Source organism: Capsicum annuum, chromosome 2, assembly GCF_002878395.1.
Source record: "Capsicum annuum cultivar UCD-10X-F1 chromosome 2, UCD10Xv1.1, whole genome shotgun sequence".
Taxonomy (NCBI): Eukaryota; Viridiplantae; Streptophyta; class Magnoliopsida; order Solanales; family Solanaceae; genus Capsicum; species Capsicum annuum.
Window position 1 is genome coordinate 128,074,699 of NC_061112.1, and position 11,474 is coordinate 128,086,172.

Genomic DNA, 11,474 nt, shown 5'->3' on the forward strand with positions numbered 1-11,474 from the left:
CTTAATACTTAGATGACTCATAATAATTAATTAATAGTTATTGATTATGTTATTACTATAAAAACTAGTATAATTTTATCATATCCAATAGTAATCATCGATAATTCACCGGAATAGTATATTAATTAAATACGAGATGCTATATTTTCATATGCAAAATATGATATTATGAAACATTATTGGATAGTGCATTATATTTATCTTTCACAATAATAAAATTTTACTATATATTTTTCCTTATTTTTTTTTTAACTTGATACATATTGACCCAACACAAATTCTAAGAAAATATTCATTAGAAATTTATTTTATTAAATTAAATTTATTAGTTTTGTACTTTAAAAATCTAAAGTTAAGTTTAAATATTAGTATTTCTATATAAGAAAAAAATAATTTTAAATGAAAATTTACTAAAATAAATAAATAAATAAAAAGATTATTTTTTTATATAAAAGTCGATTAAAATAATAAAATTGATTTACTTTAAACATTTAGTTGCAATTAATTAAGATAATTTTTTATTTTGTCATGATTTATGTTGCACCGGTAAAATTTTGAGAGTTGAATAGAACTTTTATCTACTTTTAAAAAAGTATTTTAACTTGTTAATTATTGTGATTTATAATATTTTTTACATAATTATCAAATAATATAATTACTCCTTATGTCCCAATTTATGTGGTTTCGATACAATTTTGAGAGTCAACTAAAATTTTTATATATCTTTTAAATATTTTAAGTTGTTAATTATTATGATTTGCAACATTTTTTCTTTTACCTCAATTTATGTGGCATTGCTATAATAATGAGAGTCAATAAAATTTTTATATGTCTTTTAAATATTTTAAGTTACTAATTATTGTGATTTGAGGTAATAAATTAGTTTTGAACATGATAACCAATTAAATAAATATTTTTTTTTTACTTTCAATACGTAGTTATAATTAATTAATATAAATTAATAGAATATATTAAATATTTAAATCATTATGATGAAATAATGGAATTATTATGCATTGAAGCATGGTATGCAATTAAATGGGAGTAGAGGGATTTTTTGGTAAGAGTCAATAAAATTTCTATATGTCTTTTAAATATTTTAAATTATTAATTATTGTGATTTGTGGTGACAAATTAGTTTTGAATATGATAGACAATTAAATAAATAATTTTTTTTTAACTTCCAATATGTAATTCTATTAAATTAATAAAATATATAAAATATTTAAATTATTATAATAAAATAATGAAATTATTATATATTGAGACATGATATGTAATTAAATGAAAGTAATTAAGTTTTTTGGTAATTGCAAGAGGTGGTCGAAACCACCTCTTCTATATAATAGAAAAGAAAAGAAAAGAAATAATAAAATAAAATAAAATAATAATAATATTAATAAAATAATAGAAAAGAAATAGAATATTTATATATATATAGAAAAGAAAAACGTAGAGACAGTACCAGTACTTGGCCCTAAATGCTCCCTTTCTACAATTTTCCTTCTCCTTTACTCTCTTGTAGCTATTATATTATTAAGGAGCTTTGGCTTGGGATATTTCCTCCTCTTGCTGCCAAAGACGAGTTGCAGTAGTAGTACTATATGTTTTCTTCCTTCAACATATAATACACTTGAATAATTGAGGATTAATTTCAATTAGGTAATTTCTCTACCCTACACTTGAATATTGCTTTGAAATCATGTTTAAGGTATAGGAGGAGGTTGTAATTAATTATTGTTTCAATTGAATTTGTGCCAAATCTCATCTGAATTGGGCTCACTTTCTTTTGGTTTTAGCATAGGGACCTCATAGTTGTTGATAGCTTCTTACTTTGGCATAGGAATCGGCAAAAGTTGCTCCACCTAAATTTTGTTCATGATGTACTAGTGTTGTCTCTTCTTCGTGCCATTGCACTGGTGAATTTGAAGCATTTTACTGAAAATCATCGCAGGTATGAGAATACTCTAGTTATTGAGTATGGAGTTGTATAAGAGTGGAATTTTTGGGTATTTCTATATGTAGGAACAAACTTATTGTCGAGCAATTGTTAAGGAATTTGATTGATTTTTAGCATAAGGGAAGAATATTGCAATAAGTTAGTTAGATGAAATTGATGAATATATTTATATATTGTATATGTAATTGATGTTGGAGTGATTGCTCACCATTTGAGTGGTTGAAGCTATTGGTTGGTTGGTTGCGACGGACTATACCTAGGAGTGTTGAGTTGTTCGAAACTCATGATCCTACTGTTAGCTAGTCAAGCATTCAACGTATGTAGAGCTAAAACCTTCTCCGCCGTTAAGGCACGGCCGCAAGTCACTTGTTTCTCCTAAAAGAGTCAATATAGTTTACTTGGTATATGCGAACAAGTCTGCCCTTTCTATGTGTCAAACACATGACTACATGTCTAATATTATCAAAATATCTATATGCTCGTTCCACTTAAACTTTCTTATTTTGCACTTTATATGCTTATCATGTTACTCCCTTGAGTCAAGTACTCATAATGTTTCACATGATCATAAGTGTAGGCATAGTAATCATATTGCTCCTTTGAGTCATGCACTCATAATGTTTTGCATGAACATAAATTATTTTTACTTGAAATACTTACAAGTCACATAGTATTCTGTCATATCTTATAAATACGAATAAATGACCATAGTGTCTATATGCCCTCTCCATTTAAATTACTTGTCTTCACACTTCATATGCCTATTTGCGGAAATCATAGTACTCCTATTACTCTTGTCAAGTCCAGTATCTACAGAGCTAACATAACTATGATCGACTGCTTTTGAAATTCTTAAAAGTCTCATAGTATATATAGCTAATGCTATAAATTAGAATAACTGGCCATAGTTCAGTTTGATATGTCAATGACTGAAGCTTTGGAGACTCAAGTGAAAAGCAAGGTTACTATTAAGGTACTTATAATTTTTTTCTTATGTCCTGTTTGTGTGTCAATTTATATCCATATTATGAGTTCATGCAGCTAATATTCATTGGATCAGTTTCATGATTTACTTAATTAAGAATCACTAGCTCTTTTTTGGCTTTCTGTGTCTTTTTTTATAAATTTGAAAAATTGCTAGATGATTTAATTTACTGGTAGCAGCGATTGAATCTGTGTCTGTTAGCTTTATTCAAAATGACAGAAGATAAAGAAGCCGATTACATCATCCGTGTGTCTGTTTACATCTGTCAGATGAGGTGATATAACAATATTTTCATTTGTCCAGCCTAATGAGTCGTGGCATTATAAGTAGGTGTTGTCAATAAGGTATATCACTTCATTAAGATAATTCACATTGTCCTGTTAATGTGGGAGTGCGAAGGTTATTGTCCTATATTCCTCACTTGGTCTGGACTCAAAATAAGATATTGAACTTGGGACGTTATCTACCAATGAGCGACAATTCTCTAAATTTCACTTATGTGGAGCGGGTAGTAGCTTGTTTTTTGTTAAGATGTCTTTGGCATCTCAAATAGTTTCAACATCTGTAGAAATGTTTGTGCCTCATTATTGGAAAGTTTAGGATATCAGCTGGTTCCCCTCATTCCTAACTCCATCAATGAGTTTGAATAATGTTTTTCTAGAACAAAACAAAAAGCATAGGTAGGTAACCGCCAGACTTTGTTTGATTTGATTACCTAGAAATCACCTTGGGTCTGTTGACAAATAGTTTGAAACTATATGGATAATGTGGCTGCCCCAATATTGCTTTTGGTTATTCCAGAAATGGTGCTCTGTTATCACTGTCAGTAGATAAGCAAGCGTTACTTTTCTCATATGGTGATGAGAAATGATGTCTGTGGAACGGATGATCTTTAGCCTGTTACTTAGAAAATGCTACATAAGTAATGTGACAGAGAAAAACATCTCTTTAATTGCTAAGCTTGTCTCATTTTAAGACTGACAGTATCTTAGGGAAATTGCTCTGGTCTTTCAAACCAGTCCTCCAAAAACAAGGGGAAAAAGGTGTTTTTGGTTCTCAAAATTGTCAACTTAGAAGCAACTTGTGATGGACTGCATCCTGCAGGATTTGTGTTGTCTTGTGTTGATATAGAGCATATTACTTTTGAGATATTCTTTTTTCTGATCAGACCAGCAACAGTACATTGAAATATAGCAGTCGTTCTTATCTTTTCCTTGCCTTTTATATTATAATAAATCAGGCACGTATTTTTACAATTCCTTTATTTAATAACATTTGAGAAGGGACCTCATAAGTATAGCAGCAGCAAAATTTGAGGTATTCCACATGCATCATGCTCATTCTAGTCCATCTGACTGAAGCTTATTGTTCTCCTTAAGGAAAAACAAAAATATTTGAAGAGGATAAGAGGATTAATCGCTATTTTTATCCCTTTCTTATATGATATGACTGACATCGTAAATATATAGGAGCCGAGTTAGGTTATCTTCATAAAGGAGGATTTCTATTGCCTAGTGATTTGCAGTCAGATTGAGGAAGCTGGTTCTGTTGATTTGCTTATTCGATAGATATCTACTGCTTATTCGATAGATATCTACAACACAACAGTAGGAAGAATATCCAATTTGTGTCTCCTGAACATCAGGAGTCATGAAAATCCAACTAAAATGTTTTCTTTTGGGGGAGGAGATGTGGGGTGGCAGTTTGCTTAAGTGGTTAAAAGAGGAGAGCAGTCTCTCAGTTGAGGTCCTTGAAGGTAGTGGGAATGGTGGAAGATCGCTTTGTAGCTGAGCTTGAATTAGAAGAAACATTGTTGTAATTTTAACGGCAACTGCGTAGGAGTGCTTTCCCATGATAAAAGCGAAATATATAAAGATACTCCACTAAAATGCAACAATCATTCAAGATCTGGTCCTTTATATATACTCCACTAAAATGCAACAATCATTCAAGATCTGGTCCTTTACTCGAAATAAAGTGATCTACTGACTAATCCTTCTTGATGACAAGAAAGACATGACATAAGATTTGAAGTTGTTGTCAACAAGCAAATTTTAAATCACAAATTGTACTACAACCTTTGACTTGATAATTCTCACAATAATGCTAAGGACATACTGCTTTGATTATTATACAACTATCACAATTTAAACTATGGTTGATACCTGAAGCATAAGAGACAGCCACCTTTCTGATTGATGTACAAAGTTAAGTATGTTAATATGTAGACTCCTTGAATAGCTACTGTTTTGCTCTAAATCTCAACTCATGTACTCATTCTGTTCCCTTGTTTATTCTATTGTCTTTACCCCACATGTCTCTCCACTTTCCATGGGGCTGCCTTACAAGTTTATGAGTAGAAAGCTATTTTGCAACTTGAAAATAATTGGTAGAAGTACGCACAACCTGTCAAAAAGTGAGTGTCTTTCACCTGAGTTAAGATGCTAACCAGCTCATTGGGGAATAGGATAAGATTTGTAACGATACATTTGGAAGTCAAGTATGTGGTCATCCATTTCATTCTAATTTTTTCTTTAGCTTGTAGCTTAATTGGTGGTGTTTGGCCACTTTGTGCGCCTAGACTATTCCATCTGGTACATACAACCCCTATTAATACAAGTGACAGGTAACTCTGCCTTTAAGACTCTTTAAGACTTAGACAGATAGGATTAAATCACTTAGCTTGCCTCGATTGAGATTTGAATCGTGGTCTTCCATGATCTTCGTTCTAGTTTCATTAACAGTTGACCTCCTGGTCACACTTTTAAAATATGCACGACCGCTCTTTTAAGTGGGATAAGTGCTCAGATTTCATTAGTTGTGAAAGGGAGGACATGACCCTTGATAAGAAGGTGTGGAGGACGAGGATTAGGGTAGAGGGTTATTGGGAGGGAGTGCGTCGGTAATAGTAGGGGAGAGTTCTTCTGTGTCTGGAATTTCTTGTTCGTGGTGTTGTGGTTGTAGTATTATCTTGTGGCTAGCGGTGTTAGTTTATTTTGCATACCGTGCTAGTTTATATGCACTTATCTTTTGTGTTTGTTATACTGTTAGTTTATTTTGCATACCGTATTAGTTTATATGTACTTATCTTTTGTGTTTGTTATACTATTATCAGTCCTAAGCCAAGGTCTATCGGAAACAACCCCTCTACTTCACCTGAGGTAGTGGTATGGTTTGCGTACACTCTACCCTCCCCAGACTCCACTATGTGGGAATACACTGGGTATGTTGTTGTTGTAGTATAGTTGCACTAATATGTTTGATCCACATAGCGACATAGTTATAAGACAATATAGATATAAAAATTAGCTTTTAAATAGCTAGACACCATTAAAAAGGTTAATTGTATAGGGAAAGTGCTACTTGAATGGATAAACTGTCGTTATTGTAAAGCAATGATACTGGAAAACCATTTCAGCATGTATGTGGTGGTGTGTATGCGCACACAGAGAGAGAGAAAGAGAGAGGGTGTGTTTTTGAAGCAAAATGCAGCACTATATCGATGATAAAATCTTATAGTACTTTTATGATTTCCTTTGGTGTAAATTAGAACTTGTAAATGAAGCCGAGACCCTGATACAGTTCACTCACAGTCAGGGATGTTTTGGTTTTTTTGATGTAATGTTTCGCACCGTCTTTGTTCTTTCCTTTTTATGATATATTTACCATTTCAAAAAAATAATCTTTCTGCTGTGAGCTATTTTGTAAGAATTAGGCTTGAAGTTCAAAAGTGTAGAACTGTAGATGAAGACCTTAAGGATTCTTTATAACCTCCTTGAGCATTTAAAAGCAAGGTTACTACATGACTAGAGTCTAGACAATACAACAACAACAACAACAAACCCAGTATAACTAGAGTCTAGATAATGTACTTGCTTAATTCACTTAGGTATTAATTACTTTTACTTCAGTTACACTAGCAATGTATGTTGATTTTCTGCCAAAAATTTCATGCTATTTGAAGCTGTCTTGTAATTTTGTATTCAAGCATGCTTGAATAGCTGCTGGAACTAGCACTCATCATTCAAGCACTTGATGTAATAATATATCTTAAAAATAAATAAATGTTCTATAAATCTCAATTTTTTATATTTAAAACTTCAAAGTAATACCAAAAAAAAATTGGTTCTTGAAATAATTCTTTTTGCAATTAATCGAGATGCGTGCAAGCGGGACTTGACACCATGATTATTAAAGAAATTAATTTTCTTGCAATTTGGATAGCTGTGTTGGCTTGGAATCAAGGACTGGTATAGCTGGCAATTAAGTTAGGATTGACGCTTAGTTGATGAATTTATTGATTTTTACGATTTGGTCATAATGAAGCTGAATGATGGTTAAACCAGATAATTTTTTATATTTCCGTTGTTATTTTTCTCTTGCACGCTGATAGGAATTTCCATAGTCTAATTCTCTGTTGTTTGGATTTAAGAATGGCATCTACTGGACAACCACAGTCATCTTTGAAGAGACCTAATCCTACAGTTAATAGAGAAGGAGATAAACTGATTATCACTCCTTTAGGGGCTGGAAATGAAGTGGGACGGTCCTGTGTTTTCATGTCTTTTAAAGGGAAAAAAATCATGGTAGGCTACACAGTTTGTCATTCTTCTTCAAAAACTTTTTTTTAGGCCACAAGTTTTGGACTTAATTTACTACTTTTGATGTTTTTTGGCAGTTTGATTGTGGCATTCATCCAGGTTTCTCAGGCATGTCTGCTTTACCATATTTTGATGAGATTGATCCTGCATCTATTGATGTTCTTCTTGTTACCCAGTAAGTTTTCTGTGCCAGATCGCAGTGCTATGATGCACGTTTTATTGTTTGGAGCATTGTATCTCAATTAGACACTGCAGCACAAGTTTTTCTCTTTTCTTTTTCCAAGCATTATTTTTTGACTGGCTACCATTGGTTTCTGGTTTTCCTTTCTATCTTGGTGGGCAATTTTAAATGTTGATCTCTTGGTAGTGTTAGATCCATTTCCATATTCTTTGTTTAGAGTCGATTAGTTTTTATTTATTAAGGTGTTATTTCTCTTATCTCTGCTTCTCAATGGTCATCCAAATGTCTGGGGAAGAAAAGATATGTTCAGGTAGTATCTGGCATAGGAATGTGAAACAACATGCTGATTTATTTATTTGAACAAACCTCTTGTAGACGAGTAAGGACTGCCAATTATGATTTACTTTTTATCCATATATTTTTTTGGCACACCCTTCCCCGACCCCGTGCGCAGCTGGAGCTTAGTATATCGGGTTGCCCTTTTTCAATTCTCCTATTCGTCTTCTTCAGTTCTCCTCTCTTACTCTGTTCTCTTTGCATTATATGGCCATTTTGCTGCCAGTATCTTTTTGCTTCTTTTTAGCTTTTCTTCATTCCCTTGTTTCAGGTGCTTGATTCCTTGGTTTCCCTTTCTTATGTTATTATTTTTTGGTTTTGTTTTTGTTTATCTTCCGGACCCCACTTGGCGGGAATATACTGGGTATGTTGTTGTTTTTGTTTATCTTATTTTAAGGTGTCTGTTTAACCCTGCCTGTTCCTGCTCAATATATTTGTGGAAGACTAGAGAAAAGAAGAGGAGGTATGAAAGATGGAAATATAGGAGAAAATAACTTTACAAAATATGATCCATGTCCTCGCCTGTCTCCTTACATAGAAAACACCAACTAATGCGGACAATCTTTCTTTTCTTAAGATTCTCGCCAACCACATGAATAAGCACACCTTCCTCGGTACCTTAGGTAGCCAGATCGAAACATAAAGGAAACTAACATTCGCCCTAACCAAAAGCTTCTCATAGAATAGAAAGAATTGACTGTGAACACTTTGTTCTTACTTAACTTCCCACTCAAAGCATCAGGTCTATCAATTGGCTCGCGTTGCTTGTGAAGTAAAGCTGGCAATGTTTGAAGCTCGTTCTCCTTCAATCCCGGAAATTCCTTCTGAAACTCAAATCCTGAAGAGTCCCATCCCCCTGTGTCCCCCTAACTTGCTCGACATGCAATTCCTTTTGGCAAGAGGAGAGGCCCTATACAACAACGGGAAATCATCCTTTAGCACCAAACCTCCACACCACTTTTGCCCCATAAACTAACTCTTTTCCAACCCTTACCTTTAAAGCTATGCCCTTGGTAAGGTTTTCCCACCCCTTCAAAATATTCCTCCACACACTACACCCAAAAATCATAGTAACCACATTTGTTCTCCATCCCTCGTCTGTTACTCCATATTGATCCACTGTCACTCCTCTTCATGAAGCTTCTCCCTCCACCCCAAATCTCCACAACTATTTGCCTAAAAGTGCCTAGTTAAAAAGCTTCAAATCTTTAACTCCAAGCCTTCCCCGTCGTTTAGGTGTTGTCCCTGTACCCCAACGAACTAAGTGAAATTTCTTAGCCCCATCCACCACATCCCACAAAAGAATTCTTTGCGACCTTTCCATCTTTCCTATGACAGTGGTAGCAGCTTTGAACATGGACATGCAATAAGTAGGTAGTGTTGACTGGATTTGCACACCACTGCTCATTCTGACCATATTTGTTGTCAATCACTTCCCTCCAAAGAGCTTGCTCCTCATTTCCAAATCTCCATAGCCACTTGGTTAATAGATATTTGTTTTGCAACCCCAAATTTCTTATGCCAAGGCCGCCATCACTTTTGCTCAATAGAGCAGTTTGCCACTTGACCGAATGTATACCTTTGCCCTCTTTATTACACAACCATAAAATGTCTCTTCGTAGCTTGTCCAATCTTTCTTCCACTTTAGCAGGCAAACATAGGTAGGAAGGGAATCTAGGACCGATTTTGTCAGAAGTTCTCCCACCCAAAGATAGATTTTGTTCCAGTTAGCTAATTTCCTTTTAGTTTTTTCAATGATACCATCCCAAATCAGTAGCTCCTTGTGTTTGTTCCCTAATGGCATGCCAAGATACACTGTTGGGAAATTCTCAATTCTCCATCCCATAATATTAGCAAGTCTCTACATTCAAGGTACTTCATTAACGGGGAAGATGGAACTCTTCTTCCAGTTTACAGCTAAACCAGAAACTGCTTCAAAAACAACAAATAATAGTCTAATAATCTTAATGTGTTCTTCTTTGGCTTCACAAAAAATCACGGTATCATCGGCATACAGTAAATGGCATATTTGCTTCTCCACCCCTCAGTGATTGCTGATTATGAATTCCTTCAACAAAGATTTCTAAATGACCACTCTCATTATGCTATCAAAACCATCCATGGTTAAAATAAATAGGAAGGGGGATAAATGACCAGCAAGTTCTCCATTTATCAAAACAGAGATCCTAGCTGTTTTAATACAAGCTCCCATCCATTTTAGCCATCTTTCACCGAAGCCCATTTGATGTAGAGTATTGAGAAGGAAGTTCCAGTTGACTTGGTCATAGGCCTTCTCAATTTTCTCATAATACGAGGAACCTCTCCTCTAATTCTCGCATCCACACAGTCACTAGCTATAAGGGAAACATCCATGATCTTTCTACCTTTTATGAAGGCAATTTGATGCTTGTTAATCACTCCTCAGCCTTTCTGCCAAAATCTTGGCTATTATCTTGTAGACACCACCTATCAAGCTAATGGGTCTGAAGTCCTCAAGTTCGACTGCCTCTGTCTTCTTGGATAAGGGACACATAACACATTGGTGGCATTTAAACTTCTCTAAAAAATCTGGTGGATATAGAAGTATCTGATGGTATTCATTATTTCATCCTTAAGTGACTCCCAAAAAATTTGGTAGAAACAGATAGGGAAACCATCAGGGCTAGGGGCCTTGTCAGAAGCACACAGTTTATCCCTTCCAACACCTCTTCTTCCTCAAAATCTCTTTGGAGCCAACCTTTTTCCTCTGTGTGGATCCTACCAGAGTCTTGTAGGTTGAAGCTGGGTTTCCATTGCTCCATTTGTCTTTACAATATCTGGTAGAATTGACAATTTCCCTTTTTATTTCTTTAGAATCAGTCACTTCCTCTCCATCTATTTCCATTTTTTCAATTGTGTTCTCTTGTTTAGACTCGCTAAGGCTAGGGAGAGGAAGGGTCGTGACCTCGATCAGGTGAGGTGCATTAAGGGGGAGGACGGTAGAGTGTTGGTGGAGGACGGCCACATTAAGAATAGATGGCAGTCGTACTTTCATAGGCTCTTGAATGACGAAGGGGATAGAGCTATTGTGTTAGGGGAACTGGAGCACTCAGAGGAGTGTCGGGATTTTAGCTATTGTAGATGTTTTACAGTAGAAGAGGTTAGAGAGGCTGTTCGCAGGATGCGAAGGGGTAGGGCAACGGGGCCGGACGAGATACCGGTGGAGTTTTGGAAGTTCGTTGGAGAGGCTGGTGTAAGGTGGTTGACTGGATTATTTAATGAAATCTTCAAGACGGCAAAGATGCCCGAGTCTTGGAGGTGGAGTACCATGATCCCTCTCTATAAGAATAAGGGTGACATCCAGAGTTGCAATAACTATAGGGGGATTAAGTTATTGAGTCACTCTATGAAGATTTGGGAGAGAGTGGTCGA

The 11,474-nt window shown here is 34.8% G+C and overlaps 1 protein-coding gene across 4 annotated transcripts in view; it reads left to right on the top strand.

The window, feature by feature from the left end:
* The first annotated feature begins 1,446 nt into the window (after nt 1–1,446).
* The window catches only part of LOC107859345 (cleavage and polyadenylation specificity factor subunit 3-I), an 18,960-nt gene continuing 8,932 nt past the window's right edge, over nt 1,447–11,474 (top strand). The window contains exons 1-4 of one of the 4 annotated variants that reach the window (XM_047406915.1): nt 1,447–1,662; nt 1,800–1,954; nt 7,378–7,531; nt 7,624–7,721. In XM_047406915.1, coding sequence (XP_047262871.1) covers nt 7,379–7,531; nt 7,624–7,721 — 251 coding nt within the window. In that variant the 5' untranslated portion in view covers nt 1,447–1,662; nt 1,800–1,954; nt 7,378. The remainder of the gene's footprint in view (nt 1,663–1,799; nt 1,955–7,377; nt 7,532–7,623; nt 7,722–11,474) is intronic. The other 3 variants (XM_047406916.1, XM_047406917.1, XM_016704322.2) reach the window with 3 other exon arrangements.